Source organism: Hemitrygon akajei, chromosome 26 (genome assembly GCF_048418815.1).
Source record: "Hemitrygon akajei chromosome 26, sHemAka1.3, whole genome shotgun sequence".
NCBI classification, from domain to species: Eukaryota; Metazoa; Chordata; class Chondrichthyes; order Myliobatiformes; family Dasyatidae; genus Hemitrygon; species Hemitrygon akajei.
In genome coordinates this window covers 34,629,576-34,653,602 of record NC_133149.1, presented here as the reverse complement: position 1 = coordinate 34,653,602, position 24,027 = coordinate 34,629,576, and the positions used below count along the sequence as shown (strand labels likewise).

The 24,027-nt window shown below is 41.3% G+C and overlaps 2 protein-coding genes across 2 annotated transcripts; both read right to left on the bottom strand.

The window, feature by feature from the left end:
* Positions 1-283: 283 nt before the first annotated feature.
* Positions 284-3,625, bottom strand: LOC140716686 (uncharacterized). Its single transcript, XM_073029509.1, has 4 exons — positions 3,494-3,625; positions 2,633-2,742; positions 2,093-2,219; positions 284-1,346 (listed from the first exon to the last, which is right to left on the bottom strand). Exons 2-4 carry the CDS (start codon positions 2,679-2,681, stop codon positions 446-448), a joined length of 1,077 nt encoding a protein of 358 aa, XP_072885610.1. The 5' UTR covers positions 2,682-2,742; positions 3,494-3,625; the 3' UTR covers positions 284-445.
* A 9,174-nt stretch (positions 3,626-12,799) lies between these two features.
* Positions 12,800-16,182, bottom strand: LOC140716685 (uncharacterized). Its single transcript, XM_073029508.1, has 4 exons — positions 16,002-16,182; positions 15,169-15,278; positions 14,629-14,755; positions 12,800-13,878 (listed from the first exon to the last, which is right to left on the bottom strand). The coding sequence occupies exons 2-4, from the start codon at positions 15,215-15,217 to the stop codon at positions 12,978-12,980; spliced, it is 1,077 nt and encodes a 358-aa protein (XP_072885609.1). The 5' UTR covers positions 15,218-15,278; positions 16,002-16,182; the 3' UTR covers positions 12,800-12,977.
* Between the last annotated feature and the right edge of the window lie 7,845 nt (positions 16,183-24,027).

The following is a 24,027-nucleotide window of genomic DNA, read 5'->3' as shown; positions in this document are numbered from 1 at the left end:
AGACGTCATGAAGGTTATCCAGTCTGCAGAAGGAGCAGATTTCCATCAAAGATCTGGCAGGTGCAATTTCAATAAATATCTCCAAAAATTCCATCGTACCAATGCTTGTCGGAGATATTTGCAGTAATTGGGGAAACGTGTGGGAAAATGGGATGTAGTGGGTTGAACAATCAGTGCGCATTTGATGTGATGAATTGCTTTGTTCTGCGCAGTATTATTTACATAGTTCTATATTTTTGCCCGGGTACTAAAGGAAGGAAAACTTCTCAGATATTAAAGTTTTATTGCAGATATTTTATAGTTCACACTCCAAAATTTCAGTCATTGATTTTAATACTTTTCTCTTGAAAAACAATAAATACTTTCAGCATATTACCATTTCAGATAGTAAAAGGACCCCTTAGTCTTGGCACACAGTTTGACAGAGCCACATTCTATTTCTGAATTAGTTCTGCAGATTCTGCCAGAAGTTGCCCCATAACGTGGTGAGCTGGGTCTGAAGATCCTGCTGAACATTGGCTCCATTCAGGACAAGTCTCTCCTGCATCTCCTTCACATTCTGACTGATGATTTGTTTCAGCTGCTCAGTGTAGGGAGCCAGGTTCTGATGGAACTCCTCGATTCTATGGTTAACGTTGGTGTTGAAATTTTCAATGAATGGGCCCAGGTTCTGGTCCACGTTCTCGTTAAGTTTAGCTTTCAGTTCGACGATGTAAGGGTTCAGCCTTTGGTTCAGAACATCCACGTGCTCATTGACTTTTGCCTGGAGCTTCTCGGCATATGGCTCAACCATCTGGGACATTTCTCCAATTTGTTGGTTCATCTTGATCTGGACATCCTTGGCATAGGGTGCCAAGCTATTGCGAAGCTCCTGGACATTCTCATTAAACCTGGAGCGGAATTCTTCAGCTTTGGCAGCCACGTTCTGCCTGAGGGTGTCCATGTTTTCATCAATCTTCACCTGGAGCTCTTCAGCGTAGGGAGTCAGGACTTCCCTGAGGTTCTCTGTGCTCACTTCCAGTCTGGCCTGTAGCTCTTCAGTAAAAGGAGTCAACTTCTGCCGAAGTTCCTCTGCATTCTTACGCAGCTGTTGGCCCAGGTCTTCAGCAAAAGGGGTCAACTTCTGATGAAATTCTTCAATGTTCCTGCTGATCTTCTGATGAACTCCATCCGCAAAGGGAGCAAGTTTCTCCCTCAGGTCTTCCAGCTGTTCTCTTATCTGCTGGCGAAGACTCTCAATGTCTACTGTCATCCTCTCATGAAGACCATCTGTGTAAGGAGCCAACTTCTGTCGGAGATCCTCAGCATAGTCATTGACCGTCTGCAGATTATCCTGAACAAGGTGACTGGAAAAGAAGAGATAGTTGTTTCTTATACTCGTTACAGGAAAGAGATACATTTAGACAGAGCTCTGTACAAGGCTGGTTCTGAGAGAAATGTACACTGGAAAGGAGAGCTTATAAAGGACATTTTGGATCACAAGATCTTCTAAGGGAACTACAGGTGTTCATTGCAGTGGGAGGATGTGATTCACACAATAGTTTTCATTCATTCTATTATTACCTATTTGTTAAGTTTTGCTGGGTATCTGTTCCACCAGCCCTGATGAGTTTACCCCTTCTTTTATTCTTTATTCTCATTCTTGTTTGTTTTTAAACTTGCTGAGGAACCTTCACTTTAATATTATAGCACAATGGTGCTGGTGAAACTAATCCACAAAACCAGGACTATTAATCTGAAATAATGAATTCAGCTCCTACTGAAAAACATTTAGATTAGAGTAGATACATAATACATCTTAAATTCAAAATATCACTGTTGCTACTGCAGATTGACTGGGTCATCATAGAAGTCCCATAATGTCCTTAAGTGAAGGAAATTTGTGTCTATAGTTGAGACTTCACTGGCATCTTAAACTGGTCAATTAACAAATAGAGCAGGACAATAATGTTGGTGAGGATCAGATTCTATAATTGCAAAGAATCTCTCGGACTGTTGTAAGGCTCCAGTCCTAAGACATCCCTGGCCAGTTCCTTGCTCAATACAAGTTGCTAATCTATTCTTAGTACCCATTAAAACGCCAAAGGCTCACTTGAGTTGCTGGCCGATTTCTGAGCTCTGGATCAGCTCGACGCTATCCTGGGCTTCTTCAGTCATTTGGCTGATGTAATTCCAGAAGGCATCTCGAACCTGATCTCCATTGATCTCAGCCCGACAGCCTATGGGAAGGAAAATTTGAGGTGATCAGGGTAGGAAACAGGAAGAACATTCCACTGATCTACTGTTCATTCACCCGAATGTTATGTAACAAAACTTCACACTGTATCTTGGTGATCAGTCCTTTTTGGGGCTGTACTGTAGCTGGATGAGTCAAAGAGTAAAATCCCAGGTCTTTGAATATTTGTAATGTGGACTTAGAACAAACCCAGTAAGGGCGCCCAGGAGCCGATGTGTGGAAGAATGGACAATGCAAGGGGCTCCAGAATTCAGATAAGAGCTAATATCAGGTGCACATCAGTGAAGTGAAGATAGTGAGTCCAAGGTCAATCAAGAACCTTTGAAGTTTGGAAGTGGCAATAAAATCCCAGTCATCGTCCCAGAATAAGAGAATAGGAATATTTGAATCTCATACCTGTGAGAAAGGCAGCAGCCAGAAGCAGGAGGTTTGCTCTGGGAAACATGGTGGTGTTCTCAAATGATATTGAGTATGGCAGATTATTTCTGTGTCCCTTTGCAGTCAATCTATGGGAAAAAAATAATGATCGGAGTTAGTGCCGGGTTCAACCCACACGGAAAATCTACAGGAGTATTCCTGCCCCCTTCTGAACTCTATTTGTTACACAAGGAGTCAGCATGCAGCCCTTTGAACCTGTTCTGTTATTGAGATCAAAGCTGGTCTTTGGGCTCACCACCATTTTCCTGCACTGTCTCAATATGCCTAGGTGCCCATGGCAGCCAGAAATATATCCATATCTGCTTTGAATGAGCCCAATGACTGAGCCCTCGAGACTTCCAAAGACCTACTGATCTCTAATTTACAGCATTCCTTCTCTTTGAAGTCCTTAATGCCACACCCCTTATTCTGAAACTCTGACCCCACCCCGGGATCTAAACTCTTCAGCCAGAGAAAGGATCCTCCATACATCGAGCCTGTTATAACCTGTCAGTTATAAAAGCATAAATCACAGGAGCAGAATCGGTCCTTTTGGCCCATCGAATCCGCTCGTCTGTTCAATCAAAACTGATTTATTTTCTCCCTCAGCCCAATTCTCTTACATTCTCCCCATAAACTTTGATGCCCTTACTAATGAAGAAGCTATCAAACTCCCATTTAATTATACCTTGTAACAATACAGAAGAACAGAAAGCTGTCCTTTAGTTCCTATGCCTTGACCAATTGACCAACAGAGAAGCTGACCCGAGAGAGCATTTACAAGGATAAGCAGGCAAGCTCGCTGGGTTGGAGGAAATTGAGCCTCAGGGCTCTTCTCACCTGTTTCTGCTGTGCTTCTCCAGGAGATCTGTGTCGCAGCCCACAAACGCTCACTCTATATAAGGGCACTTTATCAGCAGCTGATAACAAAGTTGGTAGATTTGTGTTTGACTTGTGGACTTGCCCTGAAAACCAAGAGAATGTGGAGCTTCCAACAGGAATGTTACTCTGAACTGCTGCCTTCATCATAACTCCAACTCAACCTGAGAGGGCAAATTCCATTCAAGATTAATCTTTCAGTCCAAAGGCCATGATTTATTACCGCTGTAACATTAGATCACTCTATGGACTTAGAGTGAGGGATTTTGAATGACAGGGAGAGTCTGTCATCATTGGCAACAGGTTAGGTAACCTGAGGACATTGATTCGAGGTCATCAGCAAAGGAAGCAGATGGGAGATGTAGGAATAATGAGTTGCCGGCTCCTGGAATGAATCTTGTGGAGTGGATGGAAAGAGACTTCCCCTTGCCTCCGCAAATAGATCGAGAGGAAGCAAATTGTAAAGCCTTAGGGAAAGTGTGATGATTGGAATTAATCCCTTAGACAGAAATGCTGGGCCCAACAAATTCCTGTCTGAGATAAAAGAATCTATTGTTAGGTTAAGACCTACAAGTATCTGGGAGTACAGTTAGACGAGAAGCTAGACTGGACTGCCAACACAGATGCCTTGTGCAGGAAGGCACAGAGTCGACTGTACTTCCTTAGAAGGTTGGCGTCATTCAATGTCTGTAGTGAGATGCTGAAGATGTTCTATAGGTCAGTTGTGGAGAGCGCCCTCTTCTTTGTGGTGGCGTGTTGGGGAGGCAGCATTAAGAAGAGGGACGCCTCACGTCTTAATAAGCTGGTAAGGAAGGCGGGCTCTGTCGTGGGCAAAGTACTGGAGAGTATAACATCGGTAGCTGAGCGAAGGGCGCTGAGTAGGCTACGGTAAATTATGTAAAACCCTGAACATCCTGTACATAGCACCATCCAGAGACAGAGAAACAGTTTCAGCGACAGGTTTCTATCGATGCAATGCTCCTCAGACAGGATGAAGAGGTCAATACTCCCCAATGCCATTAGGCTTTACAATTCAACCGCCAGGAGTAAGATATGTTAAAGTGCCGGGGTTGATTGTATTTAATGTATTTAAGTAAACTACTTAAGAACTTTTTAAAAGCTATTATTAATGCTTTTTGAGAGAGTGATTTAGATGCATATCATATTTTTACTGAGTTAAGTATTGTATGTAATTAGTTCTGCTACAACAAGTGTATGGGACATTGGAAAAAATGTTGAATTTCCCCATGGGGATGAATAAAGTATCTATCTATCTATCTATCTATCTATCTATCTATCTATCTACCCTGTAACTGGGTGTCTGACCAGCAAAGATAGAAGTATCCGTTGGAGTCTGGTGGTACTAATCTAAAGGTGTTTATTAGTAAACTACACAATACAATATCAAAAATGCAAATATACATATAAAACAAGTTAGCAGTAATAAACCTAAAAGTGTAGGAATAATAATAATCAATAATAAACAAGCTCTATCGATGTCTAGGGGTAAATGAATTGTCATAGGAAGGTATAGAGTTCAGTTCATAAATGCTGAGGTGGTTATGGTTGTTGTGTTGAAATCGTTGGAGAGAGAGAGCGAGCGAGCGAGATGTAACAGCAACAGCTGCGGCAGGCAAACCTTTTGTGGCTTTCTTAATCCGTCGTGTCGTTGTGGTCATTCAGTTATGACCACTCTGGTCTTCAGCTAGACCGTTCTTCTGTGGTGGACTCATCACTCTGGCATGTGTGGACACACACACAAGTCCCCACCTGCCCTACTGTAACACTGTGAGTTTTACTGACTGATCTCCTGGTTCGGTCTCCGAAGCCCCCACCTTTCTGTGGGTTGCCAACACTCAGTCAGTGTCCATTGGTGTGTCTGAAGGGTGTCTCTCCAGACCTGTCTTTTATACCCACTCACGGGGTCTCAGCTATCCATCAACTCTGAATGACCGTGTCCATCAAATCAGGCCACTCTTGCTATCTCCTGAGGAATGTTAACGAGCAAAGTAAAGTCCTTGTAGTGGAAGGTAAATAATCCAGGAAGAGTCATAATACAGTAAATCAACAGTCTCTCTCCCCCTCTTATCTGTAGCAGATGTTCTTGCCTGTGTTTCATCTCTCTCTCTCATGAGCAGCATAGCAACAGCAATAGTTCGTAGTTCTCAGGAGGGGGGTTGGGAATGGTTAACTCTGCACCCCATTGAACATCAGGTCTGTTCATCACTCATAACAATATGATTTTGTACCATTTTACCTGCTAAGGCCTTAAAGTCCGCCAGATGAATATATTCACACAAGACAATCACTGTTCCTTAACCCTGCGACCTCATGGTCACAAAGTCACAGAGAAATCAGCACAGAAATAGGCCTTTAGCCTATGGAGTCCTTGACAGTCTACATTAACACTAGATAAACTGCATTTTCAAATCTTCCCACATTCCATTCAAATCCCCCCATATTCTAACTAGATGCAGAGTTGTACTGTTAATACAGTGTCAGGTGGCTGAAACCTTTTGTGAGTTAATGGCAAGGCTGCAAAAAATATGGGCCGTGACACTAAATGAGTTTGGGGAAACTGTGAAAAAGGGGCACTGTGTCCAGACCAATGTTCCCTCTAAGGTGTGTGCACATATCTTTTGCTACTATCGCACAAAAGTTCATCACCCTCTACCTCGTTGGCAGGTTAAGTATATTCCACGATCGTACACAATCATATTGTCTTTTCCAGTTTCTGATGTAGACGGGATTGACAACGTGGAGTTTGCGATGATTTGTCTGCAGATTTTAGAGCTGGCTTATTTATACTGTTTTTATTGAAGAAATTATTCATTCGCTCTGTCGAATTCCAAAGAAGCAAAGGGTGTGAAGTGGAAAAGAACTGTTAATTCATTTGAAGCGGAATGGCTTATTAATCTTAGAATAGCTTCAAGTTTACTGCCACTGAAAAACTCACTGTGCATGTGCTGTTGTCACTGGGCAAGAAACTGCACATTACGAGATTTTTGCGCATAAATTTGAGGAAACAATGGTCCACACCTCAGATTACAATACATGTACAGGGATTTGTTGAAGTAAACGATACTTGAGGAAAATGGTAGACTGGAATATGGCTGGATATATTGAGAGGTTAAATTGTGATAAGACGCAGGATTGTTTAATGCATATCTGAAGCAAATGGAGATTTTTTTCCTCTGCGGTAATGATATTATAATACAGTGGAAAGAGGAAAAAATTAGCAGAACACGACGATTTACTTGAGGAAGGAAACTAGTATGTAGAAATTAATTTGAACAGTGGTACTTGATTTATTGATAGGTATTTGATCTTCTCACTGAGGCAGTTACAGTATTAGGCACTCTCTTTAATCCAGTGCTTTCGGAAACTGTCTAAAGCTATAACTAAACTGCAGCTAAAAGCCAGTGGAAGGAAGGAACTGGAGAAATCATCACTGAAGGGAATAATCTGCCAATTGCTAATTGTGGGATCCTCTGAGATTTTGCAGTTATCTGTCGACTTGCACGTGATCTCACTCAGGCTCAGGCTCTTACTACACCACAGCTCATAGTTAATATAGTGTAAAATTGGCATTTCTGTGTTAAAAACCATCAAAGAACCCAAGGGAGTTCTGTTCAGTGCAAAATGCAGATATGAATGTATGTACTGCATGTAAGCAAAATAGCTGGGCAAAGAAACTATCATTTTCAATGGGACTTGGTCATGTGAGTTATGTTTTGTAACTTCCAAACATTACATTAATTCAAAGGAAGATGTGGGGAGTCCAAAATACAGGTGTAACTTTCTCTTTAATATACAACTGGCCTGGATAAAGTTATAGTGTTAAATTTGTCAGTGACACAATTGGTGAGGAAGTAAGTTGTGAAGAGCATGTAAGAGGTGACAAAGTGTATGGTGGAAATTGTGGAATTCTGCATTTTAGTAGGAACAATAAAAGATATATGGTATATGATGTATTTGATGTTAATGTTACAGCTTAGGGATACAAAGGGATTTTGGTGTCCCAGAGCACGGATCACAAAAGATGAAAATAAAGCTACAGCAGATAAATAAGAAAACTCACAAAATCTATTACTATTTATCGTCAGAGAGGTTGCATTCACTAGATTATTCTTTAGTTAGTTAGGGCATGAGTGAGATCGCATCTGGAATGGTGTGTATAGTTCAATTAAACAAGGACAGAAGCTGCTCAGTGGAGACAATATCTGAAATGGGTGGGTTGTCTCATGAGGAAAGACTGAACCAGTTATCTTTTGTGTGTTCACTTTAGAAAACTGGGAGATTGCTTGATTGAAACATATCAAGGATCTTGACAGGATCAACGAGAGAGGATGTTTCCTCGTGGGTCGTCTGGAGCTGGAATCGCTGCTTCACAATAAAGGGTCATTGAATGTTTTGTCTTTGAGGACTCTGAGTCTTTGGAGTTCTCTTCTTGAAATAGTGGTTGAAGCAGAGATGTGAATTTTCTTAATGCCAAGTTATATCGAAACTTGACAAGCAATGGAGTGATAGATTACTGGGACTAGATTGAAAACCCGTGTAGAGTTACGATTAAATCCATCATGATCTCATTAAATCAGGGCGCAGCCTCAGGTTACTTAACTCTGTTGCTGATTTATATGTTTAACAGAGCACGATGAGTAGTAATGATAACACTCCACCACCGTCCCACAGAAAGGATGTAAACATATGAAGAGGTGTAGTCTGCTCAATACTGAAACGAGTGACAAGAAATAGTGACCTTCCCCAAATTCTAGGAAACTTTGGAAAATTAAAACCATTGTTTCAATTCTCACTTGCCGCTTCTTTCAAGACTCTTGGCAGAACAAGAACATTTCAGCTCTGAGAAGAGAAGCTTGGGTAGTTTTCTTTGGGAATTGACCGAGGTGTGTAAAATTATGAGGATCTACAGTGAAGAGGTTGGACCGATTTTCCTGCAAAGAGCAACAAAAGCCAAGTGACATAGAGGGGAGATGAGAAATGGTTTTCACCTCGAGGGTGTTAAGTGTCTCGAACTCGCTGTCCAAAAGGGTAACAGAAGGAGAAACGCTCTCGATATTGAAGAACTACTTGATTTACACTGGAGAGTGTTATGGACCTTCCAGCTAGGGTTAGGCTGGTTCGCAACGTTTTGGCTGCAGCAGAATGGCCAGGGGGAATTAACCGGATATTATTGCCTGATGCTGTCCTTAGCTTTGGCGCAAGAAAGATGAGACGTCAATCTGTGATTACATTTATGACTGCAGAAATCCCAATCTGACCTTCTAAGTCTTAAATTAACCATCACTATGGGCTTGTGCCCTTTCTACCTTCGGCTCATGTGTCTGAGTCATTGCTCGTGTCATGGACTTGGCTCTGGGTAACTTGCCTGAAGAATTATTCCGTTCTCTGGTGCTCAAAGCTGAACACAACTTAAAGCCGATGATGTGTTTAGGGCGGGAACCCATGACTCTGATATAGCAGTAGATATGGAAGGTTCCTCTGACATGGAAGTAGAAGCTCCAAGTTCAAACCCGGCAAAGTACCGAGGGCAAAGCCAAAGTTAGAAGCCTGAAGATAGAAGTAGAGGCTCAAAATAGTCATGGGGGTCCAAAGGAATTATGAAGACACGGGTCACCGGGGTGAGAAATCTGTGCAAGTCTGGAAGTCGAGGTCCGAAGGTCAAACCCATGATCATCGTCCTGTGAAGGCTGAAGTTGGAGGCCTGATGCCGGAGGCCTGATGCCTGAGAATCCAGAGACAAGGCCTGGAGGCCCAAGGGTGAACTACTCTGGGTTTGGAGGCGTGTCAGGGTGTGTGAATGTGTGAAATGGATGGAAAGGGGATTTGTTTTGTTGCTATTGTCTCTAATTTGCTGTTGTTGCTCCTTGTGTTATTTATTGGAACTTTGTGGGCCTGCGATGTTTAAGATGGAATGTGTAGAAACACTTGCGGGCTGCCTCAGTACACACTTGGGTTGTGTTGGTTGTTAAATGTGATGAATAAATCTGAATCTGCTCCTGTCTCTCTTGAAATGACTTCATTTCTGCTCCACTGGATTATCTGCATCCTTAAACTCTCTGTTTGCACTTACTCCAATTCCATTGACTCTCACTCTCTGATCTTTTAATTGCACCTAGACACCTTATCCCTTGCACTGAGCATAAACTCTCATTCCCACTGTCCCGTCCCTGATCGTAGTGATCTTCAGACTTTCAACAAGCTTGTAATAAACGGCTGGCATGAATGGGTAAGTGTTCATCAGAGCTTGGGCATTAGAAATCTGCAGTCACCTGCACAGAACATATGTTCATAATATCAGGTACCCAAACATGGTTCCTGTGTGGTGTGGGACAGTGTGTTTACAGACATGCTGTGTATATATGGGTTTGGCTCTGTATCTAGAAAAGGATGTGCTGGCAGTTGGAGAGGGTCCTGAGCAGGTTCACAAGATTGATCCTGGGAATGAAAGTGCTAACATATGAGGAGCGTTTGATGGCTCTGGGCCTGTACTCACTGGAGTTCAGAAGAATGAGGGGGAATCTGACTGAAGTCTAACAAATATTGCAAGGCTTAAAGGGAGTGCTTATGAAGTGGATGGTTCCAATTGCCTGACTGTGTGTGTGTGTGTGTGTGTGTGTGTGTGTGTGTGTGTGTGTGTGTGTGTGTGTGTGTGTGTGTGTGTGTGTGTGTGTGTGTGTGTGTGTGTGTGTGTGTGTGTGTGTGTGTGTGTGTGTGTGTGTGTGTGTATGAATAATATATAGTTTAAGTATTCTTGTTTGTTTAAATAATTCTTTATGGTTATGTGTAAAATACCTTAACTGTAACTGCCATCACGCTACCACGTGATACCGGCGCGCCTCGTTTAAAGGCAGAGCGAGACCTGTATTTCGGACTCTGTGTATTTCTTTCAATTACTTCGTGTTTTGACGTTAGAAAACACAACATTGGTGATTAGGTATTTTAAAAACAAACCCGAGACAGCTACCAACCTGTTAAACACAGCGAGCCGTTTAAAGTAAAATAAAGACAGCAGATACATTGTCGAGTAAAAACCCACCTCAACGTGAGGGGAGTTGGCCGAGTGTGAAGCGAAAGCAGTCAACACCTGGTTTTCGGAAGGGATCTCACAATCGAGGTTTTTTTAAAGGCAGTAAACGGAACAATTTGGGGATCATAAACTGTCAGTAGCGGGTGATACTAAACATTAAATAAAAATCAGAAATGGCTGGTTACTTCGGAAAGATTGACATGTTTGATTGCTCAATTGACTCATGTATACTGAACTATTGGAACAGAATTTTGATGCAAATAAAATGGCCAATGAGAAGCGAGTGCCAGTTTTGCCAAGTGTATTGGGTTTAAAGGCATACAGTTTTCTTGGACATTTGATTGCTCGAACCAAACTATCATAACTGAGTTTTGCTGCTACTGTATTGTAAAAGTGATGCAGGAACACTGAGAACCCATTGCAGAACACTTTAGGTTTTATAAGCAGAATCAAAAAGGAGGGAAGCCTACAGATCGAGGGAAAGATGGGAGTCGGATTTGGGCATTGTAATTGATCATCAATGCTGGTCACATTTATGTTTGGATAGCGTTACCACTCTTATCGACTCTAGATACAGAATGATACATTTTAAATTTTTTACATCAGTTATATCTCACACCTGAAAAAATGCATAAGAATAAACCACAAATTTCTCATAAGTGTTTCAGGTGTGGCATAGATGTTGGTACCTTTTTGCATTCCACCTGCCTATGCACGAAATTGAGATCTTTTTGGATAGATCTGGGGGAGGTACTGGGAGAGATTCTGGGGATGGGTTTCCCCCTAGACCCAGAATTGTTTCTTCTGGGGATCTTAGCAGTTTTGAAAGTTAACTTCCCCATGAATAAATCCAAAGTTATTAAAATTGTGCTGTCAGTAGTCAGGAAATGCATAGCGATAACATGGAAATCTGATTCCCTTGTACATATTGATCGTTGGAATAAAGAAGTGCAAAGTCATATACCCCTTGAGAAGATTACTTATACCCTTAGGAATGGATACACTATGTTCATTGAGATTTGGCAACCATATTTGGATTCCGTAAATGCCTGGATATTTTAAACTATTTTTAATTTTTTATTTAAATTAATATATCCCTTATTATAAGCTAGTTTCTTAAATTTGTATTTTAAACTGACTCTGAGAGCTGGATGCCTACTCTTCTTTTTCTTTTTTTCCTCTATTCTTTCTTCTCTCCTTTCCTTCCTTTCCTCTCTCTTATGTTTTTTCCCCTTTTTTTTCTAAATGCGGGGAGATGGTGTTGGGATAGGTGTTCTTTTTTTTCCTCAGACTTATTAATGTACAGTATTCAAATTAATTTTTTCAATATGTATTAATTGTTGTATTAGCTGAGACCTTGTTTTCCTTCTTTTAAAAAAATTTAAATAAAATATTTAAAAAAATAAAAAAGAGGAGGGGAGCCCATTTTGGCATAGGTGGCTGAATTGAAGAGATTGTCTGGCCATTGTCACTTCCCTAATGGGCTTAATGATGCACTGAGAGATTGCTTAGTTTGTGGAATCTTAAAAGAAAGCATTCCTAAGCGGCTCCTAACTGAGGCACAGCTTACATTCAAATGAGCAGTGGAAATCAGTGTTTCATTGGAAACCGTAGAAACACAATTGAGTTGCAGTCAGGAATAAAAGTGAGCATGAAGAAAATTGCAGCGTCTCAGTAGAAAACAGCCTGGCTGAACAAATTGTATTATTGTTGTGGCAGTGGAATAGAGTTGAGAAGGAAAGTAAAACAGCCATGATTGAATGGTGAAGCAGATTTGATGTGCCAAATGGCCTAATTCTGTTCCTATGTCTTATGGATCTTGCACTCAAGACATTGAAGTTAGCAGGTTCAGTTGCCTGCTGCAATGGCCTGTTCAATAATACATACAGGATTGAAGTTATGTTAGAATCTTTGGAACATTGATTGAATTACTGATATTGAATATGGTCTATAGACGTCATTAAGGCTATCCAGTCTGCAGAAGGAGCAGATTTCCATCAAAGATCTGGCAGGTGCGATTTCAATAAATATCTCCAAAAATTCCATCGTACCAATGCTTGTCGGAGATATTTGCAGTAATTGGGGAAACGTGTGGGAAAATGGGATGTAGTGGGTTGGACAATCAGTGCGCATTTGATGTGATGAATTGCTTTGTTCTGCGCTGTATTATTTACATAGTTCTATATTTTTGCCCGTGTACTGAAGGAAGGAAAACTTCTCAGATATTAAAGTTTTATTGCAGATATTTTATAGTTCCCACTTCAAAATTTCAGTCATTGATTTTAATACTTTTCTCTTGAAAAACAATAAGTACTTTCAGCATATTACCATTTCAGATAGTAAAAGGACCCCTTAGTCCTGGCACACAGTTTGACAGAGCCACATTCTATTTCTGAATTAGTTCTGCAGATTCTGCCAGAAGTTGCCCCATAAAGTGGTGAGCTGGGTCTGAAGATCCTGCTGAACATTGGCTCCATTCAGGACAAGTCTCTCCTGCATCTCCTTCACATTCTGACTGATGATTTGTTTCAGCTGCTCAGTGTAGGGAGCCAGGTTCTGATGGAACTCCTCGATTCTATGGTTAACGTTGGTGTTGAAATTTTCAATGAATGGGCCCAGGTTCTGGTCCACGTTCTCGTTAAGTTTAGCTTTCAGTTCGATGATGTAAGGGTTCAGCCTTTGGTTCAGAACATCCACGTGCTCATTGACTTTTGCCTGGAGCTTCTCGGCATATGGCTCAACCATCTGGGACATTTCTCCAATTTGTTGGTTCATCTTGATCTGGACATCCTTGGCATAGGGTGCCAAGCTATTGCGAAGCTCCTGGACATTCTCATTAAACCTGGAGCGGAATTCTTCAGCTTTGGCAGCCACGTTCTGCCTGAGGGTGTCGATGTTTTCATCAATCTTCACCTGGAGCTCTTCAGCATAGGGAGTCAGGACTTCCCTGAGGTTCTCTGTGCTCACTTCCAGTCTGGCCTGTAGCTCTTCAGTAAAAGGAGTCAACTTCTGCCGAAGTTCCTCTGCATTCTTACGCAGCTGTTGGCCCAGGTCTTCAGCAAAAGGGGTCAACTTCTGATGAAATTCTTCAATGTTCCTGCTGATCTTCTGATGAACTCCATCCGCAAAGGGAGCAAGTTTCTCCCTCAGGTCTTCCAGCTGTTCTCTTATCTGCTGGCGAAGGCTCTCAATGTCTACTGTCATCCTCTCATGAAGACCATCTGTGTAAGGAGCCAACTTCTGTCGGAGATCCTCAGCATAGTCATTGACCGTCTGCAGATTATCCTGAATCAGGTGACTGGAAAAGAAGAGACAGTTGTTTCTTATACTCGTTACAGGAAAGAGATACATTTAGACAGAGCTCTGTACAAGGCTGGTTCTGAGAGAAATGTACACTGGAAAGGAGAGCTTATAAAGGACATTTTGGATCACAAGATCTTCTAAGGGAACTACAGGTGTTCATTGCAGTGGGAGGATGTGATTCACACAATAGTTTTCATTCATTCTATTATTACCTATTTGTTAAGTTTTGCTGGGTATCTGTTCCACCAGCCCTGATGAGTTTACCCCTTCTTTTATTCTTTATTCTCATTCTTGTTTGTTTTTAAACTTGCTGAGGAACCTTCACTTTAATATTATAGCACAGTGGTGCTGGTGAAACTAATCCACAAAACCAGGACTATTAATCTGAAATAATGAATTCAGCTCCTACTGAAAAACATTTAGATTAGAGTAGATACATAATACATCTGAAATTCAAAATATCACTGTTGCTACTGCAGATTGACTGGGTCATCATAGAAGTCCCATAATGTCCTTAGTGAAGGAAATTTGTGTCTATAGTTGAGACTTCACTGGCATCTTAAACTGGTCAATTAACAAATAGAGCTGGACAATAATGTTGGTGAGGATCAGATTCTATAAAATAATTGCAAAGAAACTCTCGGACTGTTGCAATGCTCCAGTCCTAAGACATCCCTGGCCAGTTCCTTGCTCAATACAAGTTGCTGATCTATTCTTAGTACCCATTAAAATGCCAAAGGCTCACTTGAGTTGCTGGCCGATTTCTGAGCTCTGGAACAGCTCGATGCTATCCTGGGCTTCTTCAGTCATTTGGCTGATGTAATTCCAGAAGGCATCTCGAACCTGATCTCCATTGATCTCAGCCCGACAGCCTATGGGAAGGAAAATTTGAGGTGATCAGGGTAGGAAACAGGAAGAACATTCCACTGATCTACTGTTCATTCACCCGAATGTTATGTAACAAAACTTCACACTGTATCTTGGTGATCAGTCCTTTTTGGGGCTGTACTGTAGCTGGATGAGTCATAGAGTAAAATCCCAGGTCTTTGAATATTTGTAATGTGGACTTAGAACAAACCCAGTAAGGGCGCCCAGGAGCCGATGTGTGGAAGAATGGACAATGCAAGGGGCTCCAGAATTCAGATAAGAGCTAATATCAGGTGCACATCAGTGAAGTGAAGATAGTGAGTCCAAGGTCAAAAAAGAACCTTTGAAGATTGGAAGTGGCAATAAAATCCCAGTCATCGTCCCAGAATAAGAGAACAGGAATATTTGAATCTCATACCTGTGAGAAAGGCAGCAGCCAGAAGCAGGAGGTTTGCTCTGGGAAACATGGTGGTGTTCTCAAATGATATTGAGTATGGCAGATTATTTCTGTGTCCCTTTGCAGTCAATCTATGGGAAAAAAATAATGATCGGAGTTAGTGCCGGGTTCAACCCACACGGAAAATCTACAGGAGTATTCCTGCCCCCTTCTGAACTCTATTTGTTACACAAGGAGTCAGCATGCAGCCCTTTGAACCTGTTCTGTTATTGAGATCAAAGCTGGTCTTTGGGCTCACCACCATTTTCCTGCACTGTCTCAATATGCCTAGGTGCCCATGGCAGCCAGAAATATATCCATATCTGCTTTGAATGAGCCCAGTGACTGAGCCCTCGAGACTTCCAAAGACCTACTGATCTCTAATTTACAGCATTCCTTCTCTTTGAAGTCCTTAATGCCACACCCCTTATTCTGAAACTCTGACCCCACCCCAGGATCTAAACTCTTCAGCCAGAGAAAGGATCCTCCATACATCGAGCCTGTTATAACCTGTCAGTTATAAAAGCATAAATCACAGGAGCAGAATCGGGCCTTTTGATTTACTGATTTATTTTCTCTCTCAGCCCAATTCTCTTACATTCTCCCCATAAACTTTGATGCCCTTACTAATGAAGAAGCTATCAAACTCCCATTTAATTATACCTTGTAACAATACAGAAGAACAGAAAGCTGTTCTTTAGTTCCTATGCCTTGACCAATTGACCAACAGAGAAGCTGACCCGAGAGAGCATTTACAAGGATAAGCAGGCAAGCTCGCTGGGTTGGAGGAAATTGAGCCTCAGGGCTCTTCTCACCTGTTTCTGCTGTGCTTCTCCAGGAGATCTGTGTCGCAGCCCACAGACGCTCACTCTATATAAGGGCACCTTATCAGCAGCTGATAACAAAGTTGGTAGATTTGTGTTTGACTCGTGGACTTGCCCTGAAAACCAAGAGAATGTGGAGCTTCCAACAGGAATGTTACTCTGAACTGCTGCCTTCACCATAACTCCAACTCAACCTGAGAGGGCAAATTCCATTCAAGATTAATCTTTCAGTCCAAAGGCCATGATTTATTACTGCTGTAACATTAGATCACTCTATGGACTTAGATTGAGGGATTTTGAATGACAGGGAGAGTCTGTCATCATTGGCAACAGGTTAGGTAACCTGAGGACATCGATTCGAGGTCATCAGCAAAGGAAGCAGATGGGAGATGTAGGAATAATGAGTTGCCGGCTCCTGGAATGAATCTTGCGGAGTGGATGGAAAGAGACTTCCCCTTGCCTCTGCAAATAGATCGAGAGGAAGCAAATTGTAAAGCCTTAGGGAAAGTGTGATGATTGGAATTAATCCCTTAGACAGAAATGCTGGGCCCAACAAATTCCTGTCTGAGATAAAAGAATCTATTGTTAGGTTAAGACCTACAAGTATCTGGGAGTACAGTTAGACGAGAAGCTAGACTGGACTGCCAACACAGATGCCTTGTGCAGGAAGGCACAGAGTCGACTGTACTTCCTTAGAAGGTTGGCGTCATTCAATGTCTGTAGTGAGATGCTGAAGATGTTCTATAGGTCAGTTGTGGAGAGCGCCCTCTTCTTTGTGGTGGCGTGTTGGGGAGGCAGCATTAAGAAGAGGGACGCCTCACGTCTTAATAAGCTGGTAAGGAAGGCGGGCTCTGTCGTGGGCAAAGTACTGGAGAGTATAACATCGGTAGCTGAGCGAAGGGCGCTGAGTAGGCTACGGTAAATTATGTAAAACCCTGAACATCCTGTACATAGCACCATCCAGAGACAGAGAAACAGTTTCAGCGACAGGTTTCTATCGATGCAATGCTCCTCAGACAGGATGAAGAGGTCAATACTCCCCAATGCCATTAGGCTTTACAATTCAACCGCCAGGAGTAAGATATGTTAAAGTGCCGGGGTTGATTGTATTTAATGTATTTAAGTAAACTACTTAAGAACTTTTTAAAAGCTATTATTAATGCTTTTTGAGAGAGTGATTTAGATGCATATCATATTTTTACTGAGTTAAGTATTGTATGTAATTAGTTCTGCTACAACAAGTGTATGGGACATTGGAAAAAATGTTGAATTTCCCCATGGGGATGAATAAAGTATCTATCTATCTATCTATCTATCTATCTATCTATCTATCTACCCTGTAACTGGGTGTCTGACCAGCAAAGATAGAAGTATCCGTTGGAGTCTGGTGGTACTAATCTAAAGGTGTTTATTAGTAAACTACACAATACAATATCAAAAATGCAAATATACATATAAAACAAGTTAGCAGTAATAAACCTAAAAGTGTAGGAATAATAATAATCAATAATAAACAAGCTCTATCGATGTCTAGGGGTAAATGAATTGTCATAGGAAGGTATAGAGTTCAGTTCATAAATGCTGAGGTGGTTATGGTTGTTGTGTTGAAATCGTTGGAGAGAGAGAGCGAGCGAGCGAGATGTAACAGCAACAGCTGCGGCAGGCAAACCTTTTGTGGCTTTCTTAATCCGTCGTGTCGTTGTGGTCATTCAGTTATGACCACTCTGGTCTTCAGCTAGACCGTTCTTCTGTGGTGGACTCATCACTCTGGCATGTGTGGACACACACACAAGTCCCCACCTGCCCTGCTGTAACACTGTGAGTTTTACTGACTGATCTCCTGGTTCGGTCTCCGAAGCCCCCACATTTCTGTGGGTTGCCAACACTCAGTCAGTGTCCATTGGTGTGTCTGAAGGGTGTCTCTCCAGACCTGTCTTTTATACCCACTCACGGGGTCTCAGCTATCCATCAACTCTGAATGACCGTGTCCATCAAATCAGGCCACTTTTGCTATCTCCTGAGGAATGTTAACGAGCAAAGTAAAGTCCTTGTAGTGGAAGGTAAATAATCCAGGAAGAGTCATAATACAGTAAATCAACAGTCTCTCTCCCCCTCTTATCTGTAGCAGATGTTCTTGCCTGTGTTTCATCTCTCTCTCTCATGAGCAGCATAGCAACAGCAATAGTTCGTAGTTCTCAGGAGGGGGGTTGGGAATGGTTAACTCTGCACCCCATTGAACATCAGGTCTGTTCATCACTCATAACAATATGATTTTGTACCATTTTACCTGCTAAGGCCTTAAAGTCCGCCAGATGAATATATTCACACAACACAATCACTGTTCCTTAACCCTGCGACCTCATGGTCACAAAGTCACAGAGAAATCAGCACAGAAATAGGCCTTTAGCCTATGGAGTCCTTGACAGTCTACATTAACACTAGATAAACTGCATTTTCAAATTCTTCCCACATTCCATTCAAATCCCCCCATATTCTAACTAGATGCAGAGTTGTACTGTTAATACAGTGTCAAGTGGCTGAAACCTTTTGTGAGTTAATGGCAAGGCTGCAAAAAATATGAGCCGTGACACTAAATGAGTTTGGGGAAACTGTGAAAAAGGGGCACTGTGTCCAGACCAATGTTCCCTCTAAGGTGTGTGCACACATCTTTTGCTACTATCGCACAAAAGTTCATCACCCTCTACCTCGTTGGCAGGTTAAGTATATTCCACGATCGTACACAATCATATTGTCTTTTCCAGTTTCTGATGTAGACGGGATTGACAACATGGCGTTTGCGATGATTTGTCTGCAGATTTTAGAGCTGGCTTATTTATACTGTTTTTATTGAAGAAATTATTCATTCGCTCTGTCGAATTCCAAAGAAGCAAAGGGTGTGAAGTGGAAAAGAACTGTTAATTCATTTGAAGCGGAATGGCTTATTAATCTTAGAATAGCTTCAAGTTTACTGCCACTGAAAAACTCACTGTGCATGTGCTGTTGTCACTGGGCAAGAAACTGCACATTACGAGATTTTTGCGCATAAATTCGAGGAAACAATGGTCCACACCTCAGATTACAATACATGTACAGGGATTTGTTGAAGTAAACGATACTTGAGGAAAATGGTAGACTGGAATATGGCTGGATATATTGAGAGGTTAAATTGTGATAAGACGCAGGATTGTTTAATGCATATCTGAAGCAAATGGAGATTTTTTTCCTCTGCGGTAATGATATTATAATACAGTGGAAAGAGGAAAAAATTAGCAGAACACGACGATTTACTTGAGGAAGGAAACTAGTATGTAGAAATTAATTTGAACAGTGGTACTTGATTTATTGATAGGTATTTGATCTTCTCACTGAGGCAGTTACAGTATTAGGCACTCTCTTTAATCCAGTGCTTTCGGAAACTGTCTAAAGCTATAACTAAACTGCAGCTAAAAGCCAGTGGAAGGAAGGAACTGGAGAAATCATCACTGAAGGGAATAATCTGCCAATTGCTAATTGTGGGATCCTCTGAGATTTTGCAGTTATCTGTCGACTTGCACGTGATCTCACTCAGGCTCAGGCTCTTACTACACCACAGCTCATAGTTAATATAGTGTAAAATTGGCATTTCTGTGTTAAAAACCATCAAAGAACCCAAGGGAGTTCTGTTCAGTGCAAAATGCAGATATGAATGTATGTACTGCATGTAAGCAAAATAGCTGGGCAAAGAAACTATCATTTTCAATGGGACTTGGTCATGTGAGTTATGTTTTGTAACTTCCAAACATTACATTAATTCAAAGGAAGATGTGGGGAGTCCAAAATACAGGTGTAACTTTCTCTTTAATATACAACTGGCCTGGATAAAGTTATAGTGTTAAATTTGTCAGTGACACAATTGGTGAGGAAGTAAGTTGTGAAGAGCATGTAAGAGGTGACAAAGTGTATGGTGGAAATTGTGGAATTCTGCATTTTAGTAGGAACAATAAAAGATATATGGTATATGATGTATTTGATGTTAATGTTACAGCTTAGGGATACAAAGGGATTTTGGTGTCCCAGAGCACGGATCACAAAAGATGAAAATAAAGCTACAGCAGATAAATAAGAAAACTCACAAAATCTATTACTATTTATCGTCAGAGAGGTTGCATTCACTAGATTATTCTTTAGTTAGTTAGGGCATGAGTGAGATCGCATCTGGAATGGTGTGTATAGTTCAATTAAACAAGGACAGAAGCTGCTCAGTGGAGACAATATCTGAAATGGGTGGGTTGTCTCATGAGGAAAGACTGAACCAGTTATCTTTTGTGTGTTCACTTTAGAAAACTGGGAGATTGCTTGATTGAAACATATCAAGGATCTTGACAGGATCAACGAGAGAGGATGTTTCCTCGTGGGTCGTCTGGAGCTGGAATCGCTGCTTCACAATAAAGGGTCATTGAATGTTTTGTCTTTGAGGACTCTGAGTCTTTGGAGTTCTCTTCTTGAAATAGTGGTTGAAGCAGAGATGTGAATTTTCTTAATGCCAAGTTATATCGAAACTTGACAAGCAATGGAGTGATAGATTACTGGGACTAGATTGAAAACCCGTGTAGAGTTACGATTAAATCCATCATGATCTCATTAAATCAGGGCGCAGCCTCAGGTTACTTAATTCTGCTGCTGATTTATATGTTTAACAGAGCACGATGAGTAGTAATGATAACACTCCACCACCGTCCCACAGAAAGGATGTAAACATATGAAGAGGTGTAGTCTGCTCAATACTGAAACGAGTGACAAGAAATAGTGACCTTCCCCAAATTCTAGGAAACTTTGGAAAATTAAAACCATTGTTTCAATTCTCACTTGCCGCTTCTTTCAAGACTCTTGGCAGAACAAGAACATTTCAGCTCTGAGAAGAGAAGCTTGGGTAGTTTTCTTTGGGAATTGACCGAGGTGTGTAAAATTATGAGGATCTACAGTGAAGAGGTTGGACCGATTTTCCTGCAAAGAGCAACAAAAGCCAAGTGACATAGAGGGGAGATGAGAAATGGTTTTCACCTCGAGGGTGTTAAGTGTCTCGAACTCGCTGTCCAAAAGGGTAACAGAAGGAGAAACGCTCTCGATATTGAAGAACTACTTGATTTACACTGGAGAGTGTTATGGACCTTCCAGCTAGGGTTAGGCTGGTTCGCAACGTTTTGGCTGCAGCAGAATGGCCAGGGGGAATTAACCGGATATTATTGCCTGATGCTGTCCTTAGCTTTGGCGCAAGAAAGATGAGACGTCAATCTGTGATTACATTTATGACTGCAGAAATCCCAATCTGACCTTCTAAGTCTTAAATTAACCATCACTATGGGCTTGTGCCCTTTCTACCTTCGGCTCATGTGTCTGAGTCATTGCTCGTGTCATGGACTTGGCTCTGGGTAACTTGCCTGAAGAATTATTCCGTTCTCTGGTGCTCAAAGCTGAACACAACTTAAAGCCGATGATGTGTTTAGGGCGGGAACCCATGACTCTGATATAGCAGTAGATATGGAAGGTTCCTCTGACATGGAAGTAGAAGCTCCAAGTTCAAACCCGGCAAAGTACCGAGGGCAAAGCCAAAGTTAGAAGCCTGAAGATAGAAGTAGAGGCTCAAAATAGTCATGGGGGTCCGAAGGAATTATGAAGACACGGGTCACCGGGGTGAGAAATCTGTGCAAGTCTGGAAGTCGAGGTCCGAAGGTCAAACCCATGATCATCGTCCTGTGAAGGCTGAAGTTGGAGGCCTGATGCCTGAGAATCCAGAGACAAGGCCTGGAGGCCCAAGGGTGAACTACTCTGGGTTTGGAGGCGTGTCAGGGTGTGTGAATGGGTGAGATGGATGGAAAGGGGATGTTTGTGTGTGTGTGTGTGTGTATAATATATAGTTTAAGTATTCTTGTTTGTTTAAATAATTGTTTATGGTTATGTGTAAAATACCTTAACTGTAACTGCCATCACGCTACCACGTGATACCGGCGCGCCTCGTTTAAAGGCAGAGCGAGACCTGTATTTCGGACTCTGTATATTTCTTTCAATTACTTCGTGTTTTGAAGTTAGAAAACACAACATTGGTGATTAGGTATTTTAAAAACAAACCCGAGACAGCTACCAACCTGTTAAACACAGCGAGCCATTTAAAGTAAAATAAAGACAGCAGATACATTGTCGAGTAAAAACCCACCTCAACGTGAGGGGAGTTGGCCGAGTGTGAAGCGAAAGCAGTCAACACCTGGTTTTCGGAAGGGATCTCACAATCGAGGTTTTTTTAAAGGCAGTAAACGGAACAATTTGGGGATCATAAACTGTCAGTAGCGGGTGATACTAAACATTAAATAAAAATCAGAAATGGCTGGTTACTTCGGAAAGATTGACATGTTTGATTGCTCAATTGACTCATGTATACTGAACTATTGGAACAGAATTTTGATGCAAATAAAATGGCCAATGAGAAGCGAGTGCCAGTTTTGCCAAGTGTATTGGGTTTAAAGGCATACAGTTTTCTTGGACATTTGATTGCTCGAACCAAACTATCATAACTGAGTTTTGCTGCTACTGTATTGTAAAAGTGATGCAGGAACACTGAGAACCCATTGCAGAACACTTTAGGTTTTATAAGCAGAATCAAAAAGGAGGGAAGCCTACAGATCGAGGGAAAGATGGGAGTCGGATTTGGGCATTGTAATTGATCATCAATGCTGGTCACATTTATGTTTGGATAGCGTTACCACTCTTATCGACTCTAGATACAGAATGATACATTTTAAATTTTTTACATCAGTTATATCTCACACCTGAAAAAATGCATAAGAATAAACCACAAATTTCTCATAAGTGTTTCAGGTGTGGCATAGATGTTGGTACCTTTTTGCATTCCACCTGCCTATGCACGAAATTGAGATCTTTTTGGATAGATCTGGGGGAGGTACTGGGAGAGATTCTGGGGATGGGTTTCCCCCTAGACCCAGAATTGTTTCTTCTGGGGATCTTAGCAGTTTTGAAAGTTAACTTCCCCATGAATAAATCCAAAGTTATTAAAATTGTGCTGTCAGTAGTCAGGAAATGCATAGCGATAACATGGAAATCTGATTCCCTTGTACATATTGATCGTTGGAATAAAGAAGTGCAAAGTCGTATACCCCTTGAGAAGATTACTTATACCCTTAGGAATGGATACACTATGTTCATTGAGATTTGGCAACCATATTTGGATTCCGTAAATGCCTGGATATTTTAAACTATTTTTAATTTTTTATTTAAATTAATATATCCCTTATTATAAGCTAGTTTCTTAAATTTGTATTTTAAACTGACTCTGAGAGCTGGATGCCTACTCTTCTTTTTCTTTTTTTCCTCTATTCTTTCTTCTCTCCTTTCCTTCCTTTCCTCTCTCTTATGTTTTTTCCCCTTTTTTTTCTAAATGCGGGGAGATGGTGTTGGGATAGGTGTTCTTTTTTTTCCTCAGACTTATTAATGTACAGTATTCAAATTAATTTTTTCAATATGTATTAATTGTTGTATTAGCTGAGACCTTGTTTTCCTTCTTTTAAAAAAATTTAAATAAAATATTTAAAAAAATAAAAAAGAGGAGGGGAGCCCATTTTGGCATAGGTGGCTGAATTGAAGAGATTGTCTGGCCATTGTCACTTCCCTAATGGGCTTAATGATGCACTGAGAGATTGCTTAGTTTGTGGAATCTTAAAAGAAAGCATTCCTAAGCGGCTCCTAACTGAGGCACAGCTTACATTCAAATGAGCAGTGGAAATCAGTGTTTCATTGGAAACCGTAGAAACACAATTGAGTTGCAGTCAGGAATAAAAGTGAGCATGAAGAAAATTGCAGCGTCTCAGTAGAAAACAGCCTGGCTGAACAAATTGTATTATTGTTGTGGCAGTGGAATAGAGTTGAGAAGGAAAGTAAAACAGCCATGATTGAATGGTGAAGCAGATTTGATGTGCCAAATGGCCTAATTCTGTTCCTATGTCTTATGGATCTTGCACTCAAGACATTG